The sequence below is a fragment of the Delphinus delphis genome, chromosome 15 (genome assembly GCF_949987515.2).
Source record: "Delphinus delphis chromosome 15, mDelDel1.2, whole genome shotgun sequence".
Taxonomy (NCBI): Eukaryota; Metazoa; Chordata; class Mammalia; order Artiodactyla; family Delphinidae; genus Delphinus; species Delphinus delphis.
The window spans coordinates 45,844,448-45,869,474 of NC_082697.1; the positions used below are offsets into that span (position 1 = coordinate 45,844,448).

General features: G+C 46.1%; 1 protein-coding gene across 1 annotated transcript in view; it reads left to right on the forward strand.

Moving 5' to 3' along the window:
* Positions 1–25,027, forward strand: part of RALGAPA2 (Ral GTPase activating protein catalytic subunit alpha 2) — a 281,692-nt gene that overhangs the window by 16,411 nt on the left and 240,254 nt on the right. Inside the window, exons 2-3 of the mRNA XM_060031295.1 lie at positions 6,145–6,255; positions 11,428–11,480. Coding sequence (XP_059887278.1) covers positions 6,145–6,255; positions 11,428–11,480 — 164 coding nt within the window. The remainder of the gene's footprint in view (positions 1–6,144; positions 6,256–11,427; positions 11,481–25,027) is intronic.

Here is a 25,027-nt window from a genome sequence, read left to right on the forward strand (position 1 = left end):
AAAAAGGAGTCCCTGCCTGCACTCTAGTTAGTGTTGCAGAAACTTTCTGTTGAGGAAAGTGTGTATCAGCTGGCAGCTCTTGTTATTCGGACCCATATTGTCTCCTTTTCCTTCTTTGACGGAGGTGACAATGTGTCGTACTTGGGGCACCTCTTCACGGGCTTGCCGGCTCTCATGGCCGGTGAAACTTCTTGGTGATGAGTTGCTTTTTCTTCCCCACCAACATTTTCACAGCAACGGTGCAAGACAACCCATCCCAAACCTCAGGCTTACAGAGACCTTACGGCAACAAGCATCTGTTTTATTCCCTCACCTATCTGCATTGCTGCGTGCTACTGCCCTGGCTGCAGGTTGCCTGGGGTTGGGTCCTGCTCTGCTCCATGAGTTTCCTCATTTCCTTTGTTTTTGTTTTTTAACTTTTTATTGGAGTATAGTTGATTTACAGTGTTGTGTTAGTTTCAGGTGTACAGGAAAGTGAATCAGTTATACATATACATATATCCACTCTTTTAAGATTCTTTTCCCATACAGGTTATTACAGAGTATTGAGTAGAGTTCTCTGTGCTGTTACAGTAGGTCCTTATTAATTATCTATTTTGTATATAGTAGTGTGTATATGTCAATCCCAGTCTCTTTGAACCAGAGACTACTCGACACTCTCCAGCCACTGCTGCGTCGGGCTTCTAATGACAGGTTGTCCACAGCAGGTCGGGAGATCAGCCCCAGATCAGTGTGGGTGGGCATTTTCTAAAGGAGTGGATGGAGGGCGGGAATAGTTCGTGGCATTATTACAAAGTACTTAACGCAAGAGGGAAGGAGGGCAGGGAGCTAGGCAGTTGTGAAAAGGTGGAATCACCAAAATCTCATTAGCCCTTAAGTAAAGGCGCCATACTCATGACATTTTTCCTTGTCAGTGTTTTCTGTCTTGTGTCTGACTCATTTATTTTCCTTGTTCTCACTGTTTCTAAATTACGTTTTATTAAGTCGCCACATTCGCCTTGAATTTTTCACTCACCCCTTTTCCCTTTCACCGGCATGTGATCTTGAGCATCGTGCTTCAGTGCCAGTATCTAGGGAATCTGAGTAAAATAGCAAATGACACCGTCTTCATCTACGTGCAGACGTGTAGGCAGCACTGGGATGGCTCTTGGCCCTGGGGAGGGTGGGGGACGGAGGACAGGAGGATTGGGGGTCACTCCCTACTCCAGAGGAGCTGGTCTGAACCCCTTCTTCCTCTTGACAGTGTCCACCGGGACCCCCAAGTCTGAGAAGGACATTCCCTCCTCCTTTGGTGCTTTCAGGGTCTGCAGCAGGTTTTTATGAGGCTGGGCTATGATCCTCCCAACTAAAAAGGAGTAAGGTTGCTATTGGGAAGGGTTATATGTGGGAGGAAGTGGAGGGACAGTCCCACTAGTTTTGGAGCATCTGCTGCTGAATTGGGATTAAGTGCTGTGCCTTTTCCAAAGGTCTCATTAAGTGGGTGAGTTTCACGTATCATTGAGTTTTATGGCTCCACAGGTGAAGCTGGGTTATTCCCACCTCGTGAGATGGCCTTTGCCTGGAGCTAGGTAATTGGAAAACAACTAACATTTATTTACGTAATGCTGACTACACACTTAGGAGCACTTTGCTTATGTTCATTTTATGGGCCAGGAACCATCGTTGGCCACATTTCTCAGGTGAGGAAATTGAGGCACAAAGTGTTTTAAATAACTCGCCCAGGTCTTGTAGCTTCTGGACTTGAACCCAGGCAGTCTGCTCCAAAGGGTCTGCCTTCAAGCTTTGCTATTGTCTTCCAGCTAGATGTGGGGAAATCATTGTCAGCAGGAGGCTTAGCTGGACAAAAGGCCAGGGGAGGGTAGCTTCTGGTGTGGAATATAGATTATTTTTCATATATAATGGGAAAATAATAGAAACAGTTGATTGGCTGTTGGTTGGTGGTAAAGGAGATTGCTTTACAAATCCCAGAATGACCCCCAGCTCTGTAAAGCTGGCTGCTGGTTGCTTCTCTGTGGTCAGTGTGAATGCACTTGCCTGGGTTTTGTGATGCCAGCCAGGCAGCGTGCTAGCGTCGGTGCCGAACACACCCAGGCTCATCACCTCAAAGGTGGTCTACAGCCTGGGCTCTGTACCTGGGGACTTCCCCTCCTTCCCGCTTCCTTACTGGCCCCACGAGGCCATGGGGAGGTTGCTGTGAGGTCATTGTGGGGAGCCGGGCTGCGTCTCCCCTCATGTCTTACCTGTCCTCTCATCCCCCTGCTCTTCTCCCTCGGGCTCTCCTGCACATCCCATCCCCGAGGGGACGACGTATTTCTCTATATTCCTGACCCAATTTCTGGTTTTGACTTCTTCCGTCTGTTTCTGAGGCCTTTGTGTAGCTCAGGTTTGAGCTGGAGACCCGGACAGGAGTCTCTGACTGGCCTGATACCTTGGGCAGGTTACAGACGATTCTGAACCTGAGGTTTCTTTGTCTTAACCACACCTGCCCCATCCCCCTCACAGGGTTGTGGTGAGGGTCAAATAAAATACAGTCATGAAAGTGTGTCTTTCAAAGCGTACATGTACGGTGTTTTTAATGTTCCCAACCTCCCCAGGTGGCCTTGTCACTCCCTGCTTTGATGCCCTGCCTGAGCTTCAGGCACGCTGCCGTCTCCGTTACTCGCTTGTGTTCCTGTACCCTGGAGGGCCCTGCACTGTATTCTCTTGGAATTTCCCAGCATTTGGCGCAGGGCTATTTGGCAGGGCTCAGGACTCAGTCTTGTTTGAATGAACAGATGAAGAGTGTCTTTCGAAAGGAAGTTTGTGGTCATAGGCTTTTTTTTTGTTATTTTCCTGAGCAGTCTTCCTCCTATATATCTTTGGTTCTCGAAGTTACCTTGTTACAAAGTAGACCTGTGATACTCCCTTGTGTTCCCTTCTGCAGGACGCTAACTCCCAGTGCCCGCCTTCTCCAAGATCTATGCTTTGTAAATATTCATCTGATGAGTCTTGTTTTTCAAAAATAAGACATCATGGAAACATTCTAGGTTTTGAAGTAGAGATAGAAAATATTTGATATTTATTTTTTGTTTGGTACCTTTCAGGTACCAAACTCTATTCCTGGGGCTGGAAGTACAGCAGGGAACAAAACAGATGTGATTCCTGCCCATATGTGGCTTCCATTCTAGTGGAGTGCTGGTCGGTGGAGAAGTAAATGAATAAATGAGACAGTCTCCACTAATCTTAAGTGCTGTGGGCAGGGATCACGTGAAGGGGACTCCCAGACCAGTGAGGAGTCCTCACATGGGTAAATAAACTAGTCGTTACAGATGTTACACCCTTCGTTCACTGTGTGCTGGGTGACCTGGAGGGCATCTGCTTGTCTTGTCCTGAGGACTTTAAGCTCCATCCACTGCTAACCCACAAGGAAGACAGTGAATGGCTGAGGAGGAAGGTGGCTGCCGCCTGGACTCTGGCCTCATGAGGGTGTCTCTGTCTGCATGAAGCCCCTCAGCCTTGACGAGGACCCTCTTTGCTCAAGTCGCTGACACTCGAGTGTTTCTGAGGGACCGGGGAGGCGAGGGAAGGTAGACTGTTGGTGGCCCATAACCTTTCTGTGCTGTCTTGCCGTACCTGTGTACCCACGTCCTCAGCGTGGGGATGCTTTGCTCGCTGCGGCCCATTCACAGGCGAGCAGTTGGCCGCCCACCTGCCAGACTCCGTGAAGGAGGAGGTGGGTGATGGAGGCCATGCTTGGGGACACGGGGTCTCCTTAGATTTCTCTGGGGAGGTTGTGTGGGGTCCCAGCTCTGAAGGATGAGAGGGAATGAGCTGGATGAAGATCAGGGTGGGGAACACGTGTGGGAAGCTTGGGAGATGGAAAGAAGCCACGGTGGCCAGAGTGCAGGGCGCAGAGAGAGTGGTGTGGGACGGACTTGGCCTTGAGTGGAGGAAAGCCCGAAGGGCCGCCAGGCTATGGTAAAGGGTTTGGATTTTATTGTAAGCAGAACTGGAGGCTGTTGGAAGGTTTTGAGTAAAAGAATGGTCTGATTTGGTTTATTCCATTTTACTGTTGACGGCAGTGTGGAGAGGGGACCGTGGAGGGGAAATGGGGATGCGGGGACCCTGGGCAGGGATGAGTGGTGGGCAGGGATGGGGGTACAGTGCCTGGTGGGTCTGTGGAGGAGCCCACACCCCAGACACGGGCTGGGAGGAGCCGGGATGGGGACTAGGTTTCGGCTTGAGCAGCGCAGTGGGTGGTTCCTGCGGGAAGAGCAGAAAGTGAGGGTGAGAACGAGAAGCCTTTAGACCCTCACTTGGAGCAGGGGCCGCGAGAGCTGGGGCTGCAGAGCGGAATCGGGCGTCCTCAGCAGAGGGTTGACATTTCTCTCCTAATAACCCCAAGGATCTGAAGAAGGGTCAGGCCACTTTTTCCCATCGGCATGAGATCTGATGGGTTACAAGTTCTGGTCACTGTCCTGTGATTGTATATTATAGGCTGTTTCTTTTATTTAGTTCGTTCAAGAAAATATTGAGCTAAATGCTATATTCCCTGCAGGGTGCCTGATGATGCAGAGACATACAGGAGGTCTGTGAGGGTGGGGACTGTCTCTAACAGAGGAGACAGACCCTTCCATCGGAACCAAGTCAGGAGCTGCACCAAGAGTGGAGTACAGTGTGACACCGTCTAGGACGGGGAGGAATAGGGCTGTGGGCCCCAGAGCAGAGGCCCTGACGTGGCCTGGGGGGCGGGGGAGGTTTCAGCGGTCCCGGGAGCAGTTCGTGTTGGCATGAGCATGAACAAAGCCCTCTCTTGGAACTGACACATCCTGCAGAAGGCACTTGAGGATTCCTTGGCAGGGTTGTGTAGCTCGTGAGAATGGTGATATTCACATGGGTTAAGGACCCTGATGTCATTGTTACCTGCTTGGGCGAAGGTAAACTGGTTAGTTGCTAGGAACTTCCACTGCTCTGTGCTCAGTGTTAATTTGTGGCAAGAAACAGAAAGTGAAATTGGCAGTTCCTATGACTTTACCAACACCTTATGTGCATTGTTTCAAAGAACCAGGGCAGATTTTTGCATGAAAGGCGCTGTGTAGTTATCAGAGGGAGACAACTCTAGACTCACCAGCAAGAGTGTTAACTTTATGGAATGTAAGCATAGCAGTGGGTGTGTTCATACAAATTCACATTAGGACCCTCCAAAGCTGATACGACTCTGTTATAGATTGAATAGCAACACACTTTATTTTCTTGAGTAGTCTTGTAGAACTTTAAGGAAGCTGTTTTTAATTTTCCTGAGGTTTCCTAAGGTGTATTCTTCCAAAGAGCTAACACCTTGGTCAGGACACTGCTGTAAACGCACAGACAACCTTGTTTGCTAAGGAACCTGTACAGAGGTGTGTTGACAGTGGGAGACTGACCGGAGCTGCGAGGGATGCTGGCTGTGTTGTCGCTCAGCCCCTGCGGGGGCCAGGGCTGGTGGTGGGAGTGCGGGGAAGCTGTTCTTGGGCTAAGTTCCCTGCACCACCTGCCGATCCACCCGCAGCCCTGGTTTAGCAACACTGGTGCAGCTGGGAGACACACTGCTGGGACGAGGCTAGGAGCACGTGGCAGGTCTGCCGTGTCCACGCAGGGGTGGGGCGGGTCACGTAGAAGCTGGAGGGACGCAGTGGCAAGTGGCCCAGGTGGATGTGGGCAGGTGTCGGGGGAGGGCCTGCTGTCCTCTGGGTGGTGGCACGGGAGCCAGGAGGGAGGGAGGAGATTCTGGGTCATGCCGGGCTCCTGGCAGAGTTGTTTCTCAGCCGTACAGACTCATCCCTCTTTATGGTCTGGGTCAGCAGCCACCTCTTCCATGAACTTTTACTTCCCCACCCCTAACAGGAAGTCGTCTTGTCCCTCCCTGGACCCTCACTTACCCCTGGCCTTCTAGCTGCTCGTAGGTGCTGTGCCCCCAGGCTCTGACCTTGAGGTCTGGGATGGGGAGGGGAGGTGCCCCAGGCCACCTCAGAGCTCTCCTTAGGTGGAGAAAGAAGTGGACTGGAATACACTTTGTTTTGTCTTATAAGGGGATATGGCTCGTTTTTACATTCCTTCATTTCTGAAAAGATTGTGAACTCTGATGGTTGTGTAAGTTTGTCATAAATGGGAACTTTTTCTTTGCAGATAACGTGGATGCAAGTGATCTTAAGCAGTTTTTTGAGACCAACTATTCTCAGATATATTTCATCTTCTATGAAAATTTTATAACACTGGAAAATAGTTTGAAATTAAAAGGTAAGAATTTCTACAAAATGTTTTTGATGTACAAAGTTTTTTGTTTTTTTAAATAAACATTCAGGAAGTTCTGAGAGGTTGTGTGTGTCATGTGCCACAAGTTACATGCTTTTTCTTTTTGCGGTACGCGGGCCTCTCCCTGCTGTGGCCTCTCCCGTTGCGGAGCACAGGCTCCGGATGCGCAGGCTCAGCGGCCAAGGCATAATTTACTCAAAAAGAAAGAAAGAGAAGTAATGTATGCACATCATTAAAAAAAATTCAGATTCCACTAAAGGGTTTGGAATGAAAACTGATGTGTCTGTTTGCCCAGATACCCAGTCTTGCTGTGCAGAGGCAACCACTATCAAACTGTCCTGTATATTTTATTAATATACTGTGTTTATATATGTTTATGGTTATGCCCATACATATTGGGTTGGCTAAAAAGTGCCTTTGGTTTTTTTAAGTAAAAATAAAAGACACGTTTTTCATTTTCACCAAGAACTTTATTGAACAAGGTATTCACCCTTTAGTTCCACTACCTTCTGCCATTTTTCAGGCAACTTCATAATTCCATCTTCCCAAAACTTTTTATCTTTTTGAGCAAAGAACTTTTCCAGGTGCCTTTTACGGTCTTCCACGGAATTGAAATTTTTTCCATTAAGAGAATCTTGTAAAAACCGAATAAATGGAAATCCGAAGGTGCAATATCTGGTGAATACGGCAGATGAATCAGAACTTCCCAGCCAAGCTGTAACAGTTTTTGCCTGGTCATCAGAGAAACATGCGGTCTTGCGTTATCCTGATGGAAGATCATGTTGACTAACCTTGGATGCTTTTCGTCGAGTGCTGCTTTCATTTGGTCTATTGGGAGCAGTACTTGTTGGAATTAATTGTTTGGTTTTCCAGAAGGAGCTCGTAATAGAGGACTCCCGATCCTACCATATACACAATATCGCCTTCTTTGGATGAAGACTGGCCTTTGGTGTGATTGGTGGCGGTTCATTTCGCTTGCCCCATGATCTCTTCCATTCCACATTATTGTACAGTATCCACTTTTCATCTCCCATCACAATTTGCTGTTTTCCTTACGTTTAAGTAGGGAATCTCATGCGGAAATACGGTCAAGAAGGTTTTTTTCACATAACTTATGTGGAACCCAAACATCAAAGCGATTGACATAACCAAGCTGGTACAGATGATTTTCAACTCTTGATTTGGATATTTTGAGTATGTCGGCTATCTCCCAGGTGGTATAACATTGACTGTTCTCAATTAATGTCTCGATTTGATCTCTGTCGCCTTCAGCTGGTCTACCCAACAGTGGAGCATCGTCCAGCGAGAAATCTCCAGCATGAAACTTTGCAAACCACTTTTCACACATTTGATCAGTCACAGCACCTTCTCCATACACTGCACAAATCTTTTTCTGTGTGTTTCAATTGGGTTTTTACCTTTCTTGAAATAATAAAGCATAATATGCTAAAAATGTTGCTTTTTTCTTCCATCTTCAATAATAAAATGGCTACACAAAAATTCACCCATTTTGATGTCTTTTTTTAAATGCATGCTGATGTGACCTGTCACAATACAATCTAGCAAAATTGTTTCGAATGAAGTTTAAGACAATTAAGTGCTATTAGACCATCTTACGGAAAAAACCGAATGAAACTTTTGGCCACCCCAATACTTACATGAAATATTCTTCGAAAACCAAGCCAATAAAGTCACGCTGCACATTCTGCTCTGTATTTATGTGGCAGGATAGAGTAGCCCGGGGAGCCAGACAGGTTTGGGTCCTTGCCCTACCCTTCTAGCTGTTTCTCCTTGGACAGGTTACTTCATCTGTGACTCAGTTTCCTTCTGTCAGCATTAAGTGGGTTGACACGTGTCCTGGGATTCCAGGACAAAGCATGGCACGTGGTCCGTGGTAACTGTTGGCTGTCATTATCATCATCATCTTTCACTTTTATGTAATGTGTTTTGGAAATCCTTGCACGTTAGCACCTGTATATCCACCACAGTTTTAAACAGTTGCAGCACTGCGTTGGGCAGAAGTGCCGTTGTTCTGGGTGACTGACTGCTGAGTGACTGAGTCAGGACCACAGAGTTTTAAGGTTGGAAGGGGCTCAGGAGATTGGGTTTTTCACAGTCATCATTCTAGAGTTGAGAAAACGTGTCCAGAGAGGTTATATCACTGGCCTGAGGCCACACAGATTGTTTAGTTAACTGTATAGCCGGAATTGCAACCAGGCTTCTTGATGCCATGTTCAGAGCACCTTCCCTGTACCAGTGGCTCTCAGAGCGCCTTGTGGTTTTTAGACTAGCAGCACGGGTATCACCTGGACACTCGTTAAGCCTCCTGAATCAGAAACTCTGCAGGTGGAAAGTCAGCAATTGGTGTTTTAAGAAGCCCTCCGCTGATACTCATGTGCTCTCAAGTTTGAGAAGCACTGTTCTATTTCATATTTCTCCCATTAACTAAACAACACAGATGATAGGTTGATGGATAGACATTGAAATGTCATCTGTGTTGCTCACCCACAGGCAAGAGCATCTTCTACCTGGGGCCTAGACCATCCATGCTTTAGCATCCTGAAGGGTGCCTTTCGCCCTTGTGGACCCTGGCCTTTTGGACCCTGGCCCTGGCAGCTCTGTCTCCCTCTCCTGTTTAATTCTTCATTTATTCACCCATCCAGGATTTGAAGCTGACGATGAGCAAGGCACTGGGCTAGATTCCTGAGAGGAATCCGGAGATGTATCAGATGCTGAACATGCGTCATAGGTGGTGGTAGTTGCGGATGGGTCAGGGAATAAGCCATAGGCGTGGTTCACTGTGGACTAGGTCAGAAAGTAGATGTGTTGTCAGATATAGACACCCCGTCTGTGGCTGCTGATTTCCCGTAGAGTGCATGAGGGAGGTCTGGGGACGAGGTGGCCTTGGGGACGGAGGGTAGAGAATGAGCGACGGCAGGGAGGCCATCTCTGGGGCATGTCTGGGGAAAGCATTTCTTTTTCTCTCGACATCAGATGTATGAAAGAGGTTTATGCTTGCCTCGTGGGGAGCCTGCAATTCCAGGTTAAGGCATCTGAACTTCGTTCTTTGAGTGGTCAGGGCTCTCGAAAACATTGGCTACTAAGACAGTGTCTTATAATGTGGTGAGTGAACCGGAGGGAGGAAGACCAGTTAGGAGGCTGATGTTGTCATCCGTGTGAGGTCTGGGGACGCCTGCTCCAGGGACGTGGCAGTTGAGGGCAGAGAAAGTGTTAGGGGTCTGTGGGTGCACCGACCGATCGTGAGACGTGGATATGGGAAAAGGGATCCCAGAGGGGGAAGCCAGAGATGCTTTCAGGATGTTGAGTCTGGTTCCTCTGCTGCCCTTGCAGCAGAGGGAGCCCTGCAGGGGAGTCAGGTGTGAGGGACGAGAGGGTGAGCCCGGTTTTTGGCAGTCTGCGTCTGCGGGGCCCGGGGCACACCTGGGCTTAGGTGGGCTGTTAAATTATAGGGACTGGAGCTTGGGAGAAGGGAGGTGCAGTCATCCTGTTGCCAAGGGAGAGAGTGTATGCAGAGCGAGAGAGTGGCAGTCAGGGATTTGGGGGAATTCCTTCTTTTATTGGGCAGACAGAGGAAAATAAGGGGGGTAGCCGGGAGGGTGCCAGGAAGCCTGAGAATAGAGGAGTTCAAGGGATGAAAGGTCAGCAGCGCCCGCCAGTGCAGAGAGTTGAGTACCAGCAGGACGGGGAAGGGTGTTGTCATTGAAAGGAATGTTCTGAGCGGCCAGCGGGATCAGAAGGCAGACAGACAGGGATGGAGCAACGGGCAGTGAGACAGTGAGCTGCACGGGAGGTGGTCTTTGCGAAGCTGTGAGGATGAAGCCAGAGGAGCTGCGCAGTCCCGGGAAGGTTTTAGGGGCGCGTTTCCCTGGTCGCAGGCTGAGGAACAGGAGGCAGCAAATGGTGCCCGGTGTGGGGATGGGCTGAGACAGGGTCATATGGAAAGAAGAGGCCGTGGAGAGGAGCGTGTGGACCCCTGGCTGTTCCTGTGAGACTGAGGCAGAGGCCGAGCATGGAGGGGGGCTGGGGGAGGCCACACAGCTGATGCTCAGGCCCTGCAAGGGGCGCTGCTCCAGCCTCTAGTAGGTCAGGTCACATGTGGGCATGTACCCAGCATGCCAACATGTGTTCTTTTTAAATGAATTTCTCAGTTTTTTCCCCTGTGATTTATAAATTGGTATAAATCTTGAACTTAAATTTTTTTTCTTGCCAAATGTGGTAGATATTTCAAATATGAAATTATGTGATTTTTATCTTGCTTCCTAGCTCTGTTCCACTTCACTATTTTTCACAGGTGTGTGGAGGAGACAAATGTGATATTACGTATGATCAATAACAAGGAAAAAAATTAAAATCCATATCTGAAAAACCCCCTACAACCTAGAATCCTGTTTTTAAAAGGCCACCCCCTCCCCCCCTTTGCTCCTTCTATCCTTAGGAACATGTAGCGGTTCAAGACCATCAGTCAGTTTGTGCTGTGTAACAAATTGCACAACAGACCATCCCAACACTGAGCACCTTAAAACAACTACCAGTCATTTAGCTTGTGATTTTCTGGGTCTGTTGGACAGTTCCTCTGGTTTGGGCTGGCTCACGCCTCTGACCAGTTGGTGGCGGGTGGCCTCATTCACACGTGTCCTGGTTAACAAGCCATGCCCAGGGTGCCTTAGTGCTCCTCCATGTGGCCCCTCTTCCCCAGCTGGCAGGCTCTCTTGGGCTCCTTCACACGGTGGCCTTAGGGCTCCACACTCACAGGTGCGGAAGGCTTTTCAAGCTCGCTTCACATTTGCTGTCATCAGGGAGCAGAGCAGGTCACAGGGCCTCTCAAATTCAAGGGCTGGAGAAGTGGACCCCTCTTGTTGCGGGGGAAGATGCTCCACTGTTGATTAAAACTTAGAAAGCCTGGAAGCTGTGTGTCACCAGCTAGCAAGGAGCAGCTCTGCTGAACGCGGCCCTGGGCAGTCTGGCTCCGCCACGCATCTGCATCCGTAACGCAGGCTGCACAGCACCTCCCGGGATCTTTGACTGAATGTCTGTATGTTGAGGCTTGAATGTTTTAAGATACCTTTTAGCATAATTTTTAATATCCTAAAATTTGTACATTGTCATGATAACTGATTTTTTTTTTATATATTCCAGGGAATAATAAGTCACAAAGGGAGGAGCTGGACTCCATCCTCTTTCTTTTTGAAGTAAGTTTTTATTAATTCATTTAGCTTTTAAGATTCTTGTCAAAAATATGGTATTTTAGATCTTTAATTTTACTTGAAGATAAGTAAAAATGATGGACATGTATACCCTGCCTTCCTCTTTTACAAACAATGCTGCTAAGAATGTTCTTCTGATTTGTTTTCCTTGTGGGAGAATTTTTCCTGTATGGGTACCTAGATGGGAAGTTGTATGCACATTTTAAATATCGATATTGCCAAGTTGCTCTTCGAAAAGGTCATATAAACTTATTTATTTTTTAAAATATTTATTTGGCTGCACCCGGTCTTAGTTGCAGCACGCAGGATCCTCATTGCCACGTGTGGGATCTTAGTTGCGGCATGTGTGTGGGATCTAGTTCCCTGACCAGGGATCGAACCCAGGCCCCCTGCATTGGGAGTGCGGAGTCTCACCCACTGGACCACCAGGAAAGTCCCCATATGCAAGTTCTGAAGCGTGAGGGTAAAGCTTGCGTGCTTGTCCCCCCCCCCTGCCCTCCCCCCAGTTTAAGATCCAGAAGCGGCAGTTGCCTCTCCCCTGACCCCATCCCTTCTCTGCTCCAAAGGCAGGCATGCCATGCCCTTTGTGCCATTCCCTTTCTTTTCAAAGATGATTTTCCACAAGCATTTGTACCCCTAAACAATGCACCATGGGGTTTTGTTTGGTTTTGAGTGTCATAAACATGGTCTCATCTGGTGCACAGTCAACGTTATTTCTAACCTTTATCTGTGTGTTTGAATCTAGTGCTGGTTCGTTCATTCCATTCCCACTGCCGGGTCAGGTGGATGTATGATTTAATTCCAGCATTTCATCTGTAGATGGTTTTGGTTTTCTTGGTAGGTAGGCAGATGGTCTGGGAATAAAGGTGACTCTGGTCTCCTTGTCTTCCTCCACTGGCTCGGCCCTGCAGCGTGCTGGCAAATGGGAATGATAAAGGTGGTCTTCCTGTTTCTGATTTAAAGAGAGTTTTGTTAATGTTTCATCATTACGAATAATGTTTTCTGTAAATTTTTGGTAGTTACTCTTTATCATAATAAGGAAGATTGTTTCTATTCCTAGGTTGGTAAGATTTATAAAAAATCATAGATGGGTTTTGAAGTTTTGAAAAGTTTTTTTCTGCATTGATTAAGACGATTCTTCATGAATATTAATGTGGTGAATTCCAGTTCTGAGTTTTGGGAAGGCTAGTATTATGTTTGCATTTTTGGATGTATGTTCACAACTGAGGTTGGTCTGGATTTCCTTTCCTCATACTGTTTTGAATGATTCTGTTACAAAGGTTACAGGACCTGTTGTGAAGTGTCTGTTCTTTTTCTGTTATATAAAATAGTTTGTATAAGATTGGACTCATCTGCTCCTGGAAATTTTTTTAGTCTTCCCTGTAAAAACCATCTGAAACTGGTGCTTTTTTGGTTATGTTTTTTTTTAGTGGGAGGACTTTAACTACTCCTTCCATTTCTTTAATAGTTTTTGGATTACTCTATGATGATTCAGGTTTAATATTTCTTCTTGATTCTGGTTTGGTAAATTATATATTTTTCTAAGAATTCAAGGCATATGGTCTTATCACCAGTTTTAAAACTTATGGGCACGGTCCTTCTTTTAAGAGCCATACATAATCCCTTCAATTTTATCTGCTTTCGATTAATCTTCGCTGTCTCCACACTGGTGCTATTTCTTATTACTGGAAGTAGTAGTAGTAATAAAAGCATTTATGTTACACTTTACAGGTATGATCTTACTATCTTTCAGTTGCCGTCGCAGCAGTTTTAAGCTCTGTTCTCAGTCTAATTGCTGTTCCTTTAAACGCCTTTTCTCTCTGGCTTAACAATCTTGTCTTAATTTACCCTTTGGTTCTGCAGTCTCACCACGAAATGTCTAGTTGAAAATTTCTTGCTTTGTATCTGTGTGCTTCCTATATTTCTGGATTCAAATCTTTTATAATGTCTGTAAAATTCTCTGCTACTTTCTTCTCAAATATTGACTCTTTCCTCTTCTTTCTGGCCGTATTTTCTAGGATTCCCATGCAAACTTCTTGGTCTGTCCTCCGCATCCCTCAGGCTCACCTCTGTCCTCCCCACCCTGTCTCCTGGCCTTGTGCTCTGCCAGGCGGCCTCGGCTGTCTCTCCCCAGGGCACTTTCTCCATTTGGGTCTAATCTGCTGCTTCACTGTGCTATTGAGCTTTTAATTTCTATGTTTTAACTTCTTTTGGTTTGATATTCATACGTGGCTGGTTGCTTTTGATGGTCTCTTGATCCTTGTTCATTTTTAGACATCTTTTATTTTCTGAAACATTTATAATGGAAGAGTTCGTGCTCTGTATCTGATCATTCTTCTATCCGAAGTATGTCTTTGGTTGTCGAAAGCTGTTGGTTATTTCTACCATCTCTCACGATGGCTTCTTTTCTTGTATGTTTTGTGATATGATTTTGAGATCAGATTTCATTGGATGCAGATTTAATCTGCTTGAATCCTGTTTTTCCAGAGGGTTTGTCTTTGCTTTTGCTAGGGGTCTGGTTTGAATCCCATTTTTTTCTGGAGGGTTTGTCTTTGCTTTTGCAGGGGGTCTGGGAGTGCTCTTGTTTGGGATCACTTTGGCTCCACTTGAGGGTCCTGGTTCATTACTGGCATCCCTGGTTCAGTTCCTCACACCCACCTTGGGATGGGCACAGGTGTCTGGAGCGCGCAGATGTCCATAAGTCCTCCTGTGTACTTGGTGTTCCCTCCCCTCCTGCTTCCTCTCACACTGCTTTTTAAGTCCCTTGCTAGTTTCCCTGTGTCCTCCGAAGCCCAATAACAGTTACCTTTGCTGTCACTGTCCTGCAACAGGAAAGCCCATCAGAGCCTGTGGTCCTGTACCCACACAGAGGGGGTTTCAACACCTTCTCCTCGTGTCCAGAAAGTCTAGATTAAGGAGGGTGTTACTCCCCATACATTACCATCTACAGGGGATGTGTTGCCTATGTAAGAGAACAAATATATATTACTCAAAGCTTCATAAAACCTTCATTTGGCACAGTAAATATGAATGAAAAATGAACTTGCATTGCTTTTGTTTTTGTTTATGTTCTCTCTCTGTCTCTCGCTTCAGAAGGTAGGTTGTAATTTGTATGGTTCATTCTGAGAATTAAGTAACTTCATCGCTACCTTCTACAAGTTAGTGCCACGTAAAGAGATGGTTTATGAGGATTTGAAGGTAACTACTTATCAAGGTGTAAATAATTGGGAAAGGCTTCCTTTAGAAGAAGTGGTATTATTAAGACATGTTAAATCACAGAAGGGATACCATGTAAAGACTGTCTATAAATAAGAAATGGATTGAAAGAAAGCGCAGAGGTAAGGGAGTTAAGAAGGCAGGAAAGAGGAGTCTTAGGAGAGCTGCTGCCTGCTTTGTGAGTCAGGGCTGGTTGGAAGGGAACCTTTGAGAAAGGAAGCAGTCATTTGTTCAATGTAGTGAGCTACCGAAGACATCACACTGCTCGGATGAAGCAAGTGGCGACAGTCAAGGCTGCCAGCCCAGGCCGAGTCTCCTTCAGGCAGCGGGTGGACCTTCCCATCCTTATGTTGGGTGGCAGCACTGTACCCCTCAGAAGCTGACCTCCAGCTACCGTTGCCTGTGGCTTCAAATCTCTGTACCACTTGGAGTTTCTCTTGTTGCTGGTTCATGGAGATGTGTGTCACGTCTAATTGAGGTTACGGCTCCTTAATTTTACTCTTCTTTTAAAAAGATATTTCATCTGTCATTGCCATATGTTTCAGATGGGCCTGTAGGATGATGGTGTGGTACCCCATCAAATGAATCAACGTTGCTGACTTGACCAGAATATAAATATTTTACTCAGGCCATCCTGTTTAATCCTTTCCCTCGGAAATAGGTTCAGTCTTTCCAGTTTTTATCAATGGAACGTTGGGGGCTTGGTTGTGTCAGGTGACTTGCCCAAGATTGCACATCTGTCCAGTGGTAGATAGAGATTTAACCTCTGGTCTCACTCTAGAACCCATTCCTTAACTCAGCGCCAGGCTGCTCACCACTTAGAAGTCTCGATATTCAAGCTGTATTCCATGGGCCACCTATGCCAACACATGCCTATTCTTGTACAGGTCATTCATTCATTAGACACATTTATTGGGCACCTACTGTGTGCCAGGCACACTTCTAGGTGTTGGAGGTATGGCAATGGGCAGTGGGATGGATGGAACGCCCTGCTCTCATGGAGCACGTCCTAACGTTTCATGGTAAACTGAAGAGTCCAGTGGTGAGAATGGATATGTCAGTGCTCCAGTAACCACCTTATGAGTCAGAAAATTCTGAAAGGCCCTTTTCAGAAGTGACACTTAGATGGTGGCCCTTGAGGTGGCTGCCTACATAGGGGAAAAGGAGGGTTGGTGTAACAGTGTAAGGCACCTGGTGAATGGGTTTCAAGATCAAATAATTCACTTGACTTTGAGCAGCGTCTGCATTCAGCAGTTGAGAGGTGTTCATGGTTCCTGGGATTTGTTTTAATCAGGTATGGTAAGACACACAGACCTGAAAATGATTGGCATGAAGGAAGACGTTATTACAGTGCATCCAGTGCCTTAGAAGCAGGAGGCATGGCGCGTCAGGTAGGGCCATAAAGAGAAGCTCCAAGGTGAAAAGAGCAGGCAGAGAGGGCATCCAGGGCTCTAGTGGGATCTCTGTCTGAGAGGTGGTTTCTGCAGGAAGGAATGGGCCAGGCGAGGTTGCCAGCAGGCTGAGCAGGTTAGGATTGGATAGTGTGAATAATTGCTGCGGCCCCCAGCTTTCAGTACCTGGTCGCCAGGCGATGCGGGCAGGGGATAGTGTCCCAGAGTGTGAGATCCCATTAAAGGAGGTGGCTGAGGTGTGGATTTGGGCTTGGCTGCTTTGCATATCAAAGGTGTGCTGGCAGGTACTCCCAGGAATTCACTAACCTGGGAGGGCAGCTCCTGCCAGGGCAGCGGGACCCCAGGTGTCAGAGCATCGACAAAGTGAGAGAGTGGCATGGACATATACACACTACCAAACGTAAAATAGATAGCTACTGGGAAGCAGCCGCATAGCACAGGGAGGTCAGCTCGGTGCTTTGTGTCCACCTAGAGGGGTGGGATAGGGAGGGTGGGAGGGAGGGAGACGCAAGAGGGAGGAGATATGGGGATATATGTATATGTATACGTATAACTGATTCAATTTGTTATAAAGCAGAAACTAACACACCATTGTAAAGCAATTATACTCCAATAAAGATGTTAAAAAAAAAAATACAGAAAACAAGAAGATACAGTTCTTAGATTGTGTTTCAGGCCATCTGCCATGCTGTATGTCATCCCCCCTTTGGTAGAGAAATCGGGGAGTTTGGATAGAGTTTGATAGCAGGGCATTTCCCCAGCCTCCCAGTCCCCAATTAAAATGTACATCAGCAGAAGAGATTTCATATTAAAACTTACACATATCCTGGCCTCAGAATGCTACTTATTCATCTGTTTTTCAAATATCACAGAGTTAGAAATCACAGATACACGGACATTTAATTTCTAGATCCCTTGTTTTTGAATTTATCTAAATTACCCCACCAGATTAAATAAACCCTGTTTTTTTCCCTTCCTAGAGGCTGAACGGGTTCTTGTTATCCTGTGAAGTGTGGCGGGAGCTGGTCTCGCACTCGGAGTCCCTGGGGCTCCCTGTTTGGCTGTTGGGGTCACTCTATGAGAGCACTGTCACCCGCACTTGGCTTGTTGCCCCCTGGCCTCTTTGCGCACAGTTTCACTCCTACCTCTTGGTGTATGGAGCTCTCTTTTCAGGGCCTGCCCTTTGCTCTCCTGCTCTTCCAGCCCAGTCTTTCAGGCTGTGTTCAGACCCCTCGTTTCTCCTGGCAGCTCCAGCTAGAGGTGCCCGTTCTCTTCTGTCAGCTTGTATAATGCACTCCCACTTGGTACCGTTGCATTACAGCCGGATGTTCTTGGTTTTCCCTCCAGGTGTCTTAGATTCCTACGGAGACTAGGAAGTTCCTGGGGCCCCTTGTAATCCTTTGTGTGCCCCACACCGATTGGCACTTGTTAATATTTATTGTTGGATTAAAGCCTCTTAAATTCTCGACTTATCTCCCATGGGGTTTATGTGGTATTTTTCTGTTAAAACTATTTTCTTTCCTTGCCTATAACTCCCTGGACAAAGGGGATGAGAGAAAGGTAGCAGAAGGGCTGGCGAGGTTTGGATCTGGCTTTGGCACAGCGCGCCGTGCGGCCCTGACTGAGGCAATGAACCTTCCTTTGCCTTGGGGTCCGCGTTCCTGCGGCAGGGGTGGGACCAGATGAGGTCTGGGGGCTCTTCAGCTCTGCCAGCAGCCTAGGGTCCCACAAAGGTAGCTTTGATGGAAGTCTCCAAACAAAGACGTCTTCAAAATAAGAAGTTCACGGGGGAGTCTTTTTCAGCATGAAATTTAGTTTCATGCTTTTATTTAGTTTTAATATCAAATCACTTTGATCAGCCTTTGAGTATCTAAACACCTCAGTTGCTGTCTTCTCTCGAGCAGCTCTGTTCACTAGAACTTTCTGGGACAATGGGAATATTCTACATGCAGCTAGGTGACCACTCGCTACATGGGCTACTTTGTGCTGGGAATGTGGCTGGTGTGACTGGGCAACATAAATTTTAATTGTAAGCAGTTTGATTTGATTTAATTTTTTTTTTTTTTTTTTTGCGGTATGCTGACCTCTCACTGTTGTGGCCTCTCCCATTGTGGAGCACAGGCTCCAGATGCGCAGGCTCAGCGGCCATGGCTCACGGGCCCAGCCGCTCCACGGCATGTGGGATCCTCCCAGACCAGGGCACGAACCCATGTCGCCTGCATCGGCAGGCGGACTCTCAACCGCTGCGCCACCAGGGAAGCCCCCTTTTCATGCTTATTTTAAGATGAAAATAATAGTATAAACCAGGGACAGTCAAATGGGTTTGTACTTCATCTTGCCCCTTCCCTCCAGCCACCCATCGAGATAAAGAAAACACTGTCAGTGTCCTCCCAGGGCAGTGCCCGCTGGTCCTCACCCTTCCTGCGGTGGGAGGTTCTGGTTGGAGAGGACTGGACATCAGAGCCAGCGGTGAGCTGCCCAGAGAGCGCAGGTGATATGGGGCTTCTTCAGGGGCCAGCAGAGGAGGAGGGGTGATGCTGGGGTCCTTAGGTTTTATTTTTCCGTTACCAGCAAAGATGACAGTTTGTCTGACAAGCCTCCTACCTAGCGTCTGTGGGAGTGATGCTGGCTTGGAGGGCACTCGGGGGTGGCAGCCTTGCTGGGCACGCTGATGTTGGAGAATTGTTACTGACCGGCTGGGAATCCAGGGCTCTAGTGGAATCTCTGTCTGACGTTAATGGAATTCAACCCAGGCTCTCCGGTTCTTCAGTGTTCCAAGGGAGCTTATACAGAAGTGGGTTCAGCCTCAGATTCTTTTCCTCAAAATAGGGGAAAGGACTTTTAGTAGCTTCCCAGATGATGATAATTCAGCTGGACTGGTGAGGTGCCTGGGGTTGTGCGAGAGGAGGTGACATGATGTGCTGGTCTTCGCTCTGTGCAGGTGCTTTCCCTGTGCCAGCCAGCGATTTGAGGATTAACTGTATTTACCACACACACACATTTATTTATCTTTTCACTCTTAATTACCTCATTCTGCTCCAGATATTAACAGTGAAGAAGAATTGCCTGAAGAGAAACTAGAATTATGGATATAATAGGATTATAAGCAATGCTGAGATGTTTGTCCTCCCAACTTCTCTCCTCCTCCCCCACCATCTTTCTTCTTTTGGTGGAACTGTTTATCTTTTCCAACTGTTTGAAAATGAAAACAAATTAGAAGCTCCTGTGGAGGTTCAGGGGAAACGCTTGGACTGAATCATGGCCAGGTCTGTGCATTCAGGGCAGATGACCTGCAGGATATTAAGTCACGACCCTCTTTTCTTCTGAGCAAATAACACAGAGCAAGGCAGCAGAATTGTATTTTTACAATTAACTAGTTTCCACAGCCCTGCTCGCCCCTGCTTTATTTGTCATTAGTTATTCCAGACTGTCCAGCGTGCAGAAAACCTCCAGGGCTGCTGCCCTCCCCACGCTGAGGGGAAGGACTTCGCGGGCCTCTCACACTGTTAGTGCTTTTTATTTCTTTTTCCCGTAAGGACCACTTTACTGCTGGTGAGTGGAAGAGGGACAAGAACAAATAAAATGCACACGAAAAACAGATTCCTCTTAAATTCTTGGAATTTAAGTACTTACTGAGAATTTCAAAGATTTGGATGCTTCAATGGACTTTTTTGCTTGTTTGTTTAAAGGAATGATTCCAACTTTGAATGCGGCTCCTCGGTCATTGCCGTAAATTTAAATGACTGATTGCAGCTGAGAGAAGTCAGGGTCAGCTCACAGTTCCCGGAGAACTGGGCCGACAGATACTCCTCTCCATCCCCAAAGCTGCCCTGAGGTCCGGTTGGCAAGCATGACCAGGATACTTGGTCATCTTTCTGACATCGGGGTTTACTTTAATGTGTGACATATATTTAAAGTGATCATATAGAGACATAGAATTGCTCTGGCTTTCTTCATAGCGTTAGTCATGTTTGCTGTTTTTATCAACATTGGGCCCTTGGTTGGGGGCAACTCCAGGTGGTGACGTTCCTGTCACGGCAGAGTGTGACCTGCTCCCCGACAGCCCCTGAGACTTCCTCGGCCGGAGTTGCAGTGGAGGCTGGGTGGCTCGTCGTGCCCTTTCTCCCTGGTCTCAGATGTTGTTTGTGGTGGTGAGTTAGCTCAGTAATCGCCCCTCAGTGCCGGGTCCTGTACGGGATGCTGGGGACATAACAGAACACAGGGCCCGGGTCCTCTGTTTCTGTAGCACATGGTTATCCTGGTGTCTGCTTTTGATCATGAAATGTTTATGATCTCTGCAGACTGGAAGATGGAAGCAAAGCATAAACATCGAGTCCCTTCTAGAATTCTGTGAATGCATTGTTTGCAGTTACAATTTGATTATCTTATTACAGCGTGTTAATAATTTGAGATGAGTGTCTGTGTTGAAAGGAGCCATTTTCAATGGACATTTTAACTCTGAATTTAATACCAGGACTACAGTTTTCCTTATGCCTTGTGACTTCCAGGTGAGAAACTTGGGATTGACCCAACAGGATATACTGAATTGCTCAGTTTACCTCGGAGGAAGGGAAACTGGAGATGTCTGGAGCTGTTTGCGGCTGTGTGAAATTACATTCCCCCTTTTCTCTGCCGCAGCCCGGGTGCCCTGGCCCCGCTCTCCTGGGTAGCTGACACCTTCAGGAGTGGGTCGCCCAAAGGCAGCACCAGCAGATGCTTCCAGGAACCCTGCAAGGGCAAAGGGTAGAAACTGCATCAGGACTACACGTATGGAAACCTCACAGTGAAACTCGAGCACGTTGTATTTACTGTTAGAACAGCAGGAGATACGTAAAGAGCTTTTTCTCTCCCTTTAAATTGATTGGAATTCATATGGGAACACAGTTTGGACGAGTTGGTTTCTTTGTCTGTCAGTTTAGGAGGTAGTTGTACACAGACTTGCTGTGTTGTCAGTTTTCTGTGGCTTGTTTTGCTTGGATATGGCGTGGTGGCTGTCACAGAGTGACACCCGGTGTGTGATGTGCTCCCGACACAGGATAGGCTGTAAACCTGCTGAGCACCAGCTGCTCCCACAGACCCTGGCATTCGCCGGATGAACTTGGCAGAGGGGCTAGTCGTGAGCCAACTGCAGGTCTGCGACACTTTGTAACTGTGGGGAAGCGGGCGTTTAAATCCTCGAAGGTTCTGGGAGGGTGGGGACCACGTGCTGGCATCTCACTGGGGGGCCGTTACTTCTCTACTTTCCACTTACCTGGAAACGCTCTGGAAGTGATTTTTTTTTTTTCATTTTGTGAAAAATGACACAGAAAAGACAGACAACTGGTTGTGTTGGTATCAAAATTGAAAAGATCTGAAAAATACAGTTTTTAGCCAGAAAATAGAAGCTGGAAATGAAGAGCTCAGCAGATTTGATTGTGACTGAGGTTTCCTGTGTCAGATCCTTGTGTGAAAAGAAGACTCCTCTTGGGTGTGTTCCAGTGAGTGTGTTATTCAGGGCAAGACCACATATTATGGGTAGAATTACCTGCTACTCTGTCATTTTCTGTATTTTATTGTTCATCTTTCTGTGTTTGAAAGCCAGTTCTGATTGACTTGGTCTTTGGTAGAGGAATTTAACTTATTTATATTTATTATTTTTATGTGATAATTAACATTAAACTTTTTTTTTTTTCTACTTTTGTTTTTTGTGGGAGAGGTTACTGACTTTCAGTGCTTTGCAGTTTGGGAGATATACTTTCACTTTTCTGTCATTCCAGTAATTGTCTTTAAATTAGCAAAATGCTATTTGAACCTTTTTCTTTCTGTTATCCATATCAAGAATAAAGCAGTGTTTGGTGGTACTTTTACTCTAACACCACATATCTTTTGTACTTCTTACTTTTCACCTATTTTAAGCATTTTATATCCAGATTATTTTAAGGTTTTTTAAAATTTATTTCTCTTATGTTAATGATTTTGAGGATTTACTCTATTTTTCATACCCACATTAATTCCAATTATATAAATATAGCTCATTGTTCATAGTGTTTATGCACCTGCATCCTTGTTTTTGGATTGTTTATTTTAACTAATCTCTTTATTTGCTGGAACATGACTCACTTAGTATGTTGAGGAAGTGAGGTGTGTGTCTGATAAACTCCCAGCTCTAGAATATCTTGTTTTTTTAAACTTCAAACACATACAGCTGGCTCTACGCTTTTCAAATCATATTTTTTTCTCAATACTTTGAATCTTATTTGCTTTTCAAAAGAGCTGTAGTTTACTCTAGTTCTGTGTATCACATGCTGGATTCACATGTAGGCATCTGGTTTGCCGTGGGACTCCTGTCCTCCATGTGTGTCTGTGTTCTGGTGCCCCTTCTTCTCGGCCTGGCCTGCAGTGAGCAGCTGACCACGCTGTCTTCTGAAGCTTAATGTTGCAGAGAGAAAGACTGAGGTCAGCCCGGGTTTTGTTCCTTTGTGGGTAATCCATTTGTCCTTTTTACATTTGTGTAGGATTTTTAATTATATTTTCAGTTTGCAGCTTGGAACGTGCTGCGTCTAGACATTTATCTACGTTCAGCTTATTTAGTTCTAGGGAGGCCTCGGGTTGTGCATCGTCTCAGCGCAAGGTTATGGTGGGAAACCGCGGCAGACTCTAGATCCGTGTTTTCCAGGTTTTCATATGCACGTGATATTTTCTGATTTCAAATGTCACTTACTTGTGCATCTGCTGCCTTTATTTACCTAGATCTTTAAAAAGATTCATTGTCCTCTTGGGTTTCTTAAGAATGTGAATCAGAATTTCTAAAAAAGTATCCTCCTCTTGCAGCAAATCTATTTCAGGAGGAACCCGTTCCTCTTGAGGGTGGTCTCCTCCTTTGCTGCATATTCTAGGTATGTTCGGCTTTCACGGGAAGGGGCCCCCACCCACCACGCCTCTTTGCAGTTCCCTTTATGCTTTAAGCAGTAATTCCTCTGAGTGTTTTGCTTGTAGATGGGATCCTTTACCCTTTCTGGGTTTTCATTATTTAATGAGGTTTTCTAACATTTTTATATTGGTCGATTTCTAGAATACAGGAGGATGAAATTAGATGCCCCTTCTCTTTTTTTTTTTTTACATTCTGTATTTCCTTTAGATGTCTTTGCCTTGTGTTTCAAGTCTTTTGAAATATTTTTTTTTCTCATTAGCCGAGAAAAGTCTTGCCTTTTGAATGATGATCTAATCAAGTATTAAGATTTACTGTAAGGTTGTAAGCACAGTTGTATTCTCCTTTATCTTTATCAAATGCCTGCTCTCCAGGTTCTGTGTTTCTATGATGTCAGAGTATGAGCACCTTCCTTAAACGTGGGCATTTTCTTGTGTCTGCTTGTACACATGCACAAAATTAGAATGCCCTTTGTCTTCCTTTCTTTTTTTTTTCATTTTTCATTCATTCATCTATTTGTGCATGCAGTGCTCATTAAGAAACATTATTGCCAGCCACTGTTCTGGGTGTTAGGGGTACCAGGTGGCTCATAGGGGGTCTCTTCTCTCAAGGAATCCAGGAGCTGCTGGTGGAGCGGGCCCAGTGCCTGTCTCACTGGGGAGGGATGTGTTGGAGGGGAGGTTGCAGTGGGCCCTTCTCAAGAGGTGAAGTTTGAGTTCGGTCCTAAAGACTGAAAGGGATGTAGGAAGATGGAGCTGTGTTTTCCCAGCTCAGTAACAGCATGGCGAGTGATTAGCTAGAAGGGGACGTGGGATAAGAAAAAAAGCATTACTTTTTTACCTAAAAATATAGTCACCTTATTTTTAAGATTATGCAGTTCGTTATTTTAGCTCTATTTCTCTTACATTTTGAAGTCCCAAATGTTGACACTCAAAATTCAATGAAAAGGTTTTGCCCGCATTAGATAGTTGGGTCATTTTTAGTGAGAGAGGAGTGGCCAGGCCCAGGACAGCTGAAGGACACGTTGCTGTGTCCGGAGGTCACCCCGGGAGTGTCCAGGCCGGCGGACTCCTGCTCACAGGGGTCCTTCTGAGACCACCTCACACGTGGCCCAGGCATTCACAGGATGTTTCCTGTGAAACCATCTGCCCTGTCTCATCATAAGTTTTTCAAACATTTATTACTCAAAGGGCCAAGCGACTAAGACTTCCGTTCTTCCAAACTGAACTTTCTGTTTTCTCCCTGGTCAGTGTTTTCTGTACCTAGCACCCTTGTGCCACGTGGCTGGTTTCAGGGAGAGTTGCTCCCATGTTCTGTACTTGTGGGCATAACAGGTTTAGTTGGTCATCGTTTACAGACGTTACCTTGCGTCAGTGAGTATGTCATATTTTCCTTCTTCTTCACTGACCTACCCTTCTAAGTGGAATCGAAATCAAATGTGAATCTACTGGGATATGTTGCAATCATCTGGGAATAATTTGAAAAAAAAACAAGTTGCCCACACAAATTAAATGAAGATCAACAGTTTTAAAGTACACGATAGCATCTTGTATAAACTACAGCTTCCATTTCACATTATTCCTGGTCATGCAGTAGGTTCTGGAGAAAAAAGGACTATGGATAATCAGTTAAAAGACTGACAGATTCCCCGATGTGCTGAGCAGTAGTAATACCTAATTTCGATTTCGAGTGTGCTATAATGGATTACCATATAGATGGAGCTGATCACTGAGCATTAACTACGGCCATGTGCTTTTCAGAAAAGTAATATTTATTCACACTGTGTGGCTTTCCTGCACTTTTAAAATTTTACTCTCAAGCGAAACTACAAACAAGATGTCAGTAGCTTATGTGGCATTTGCAGTAGTGTAGCTTGGAATGTGGGCTGCAGTAGCAATACCTTACTGTGTTTGCCTCCATAGAGGTAGGCTTCATCTGGGGCTTTCTGAGGGACAGGCTTAGCATTTAGACACAGATGGTTGTTTGGGGCTTCATTT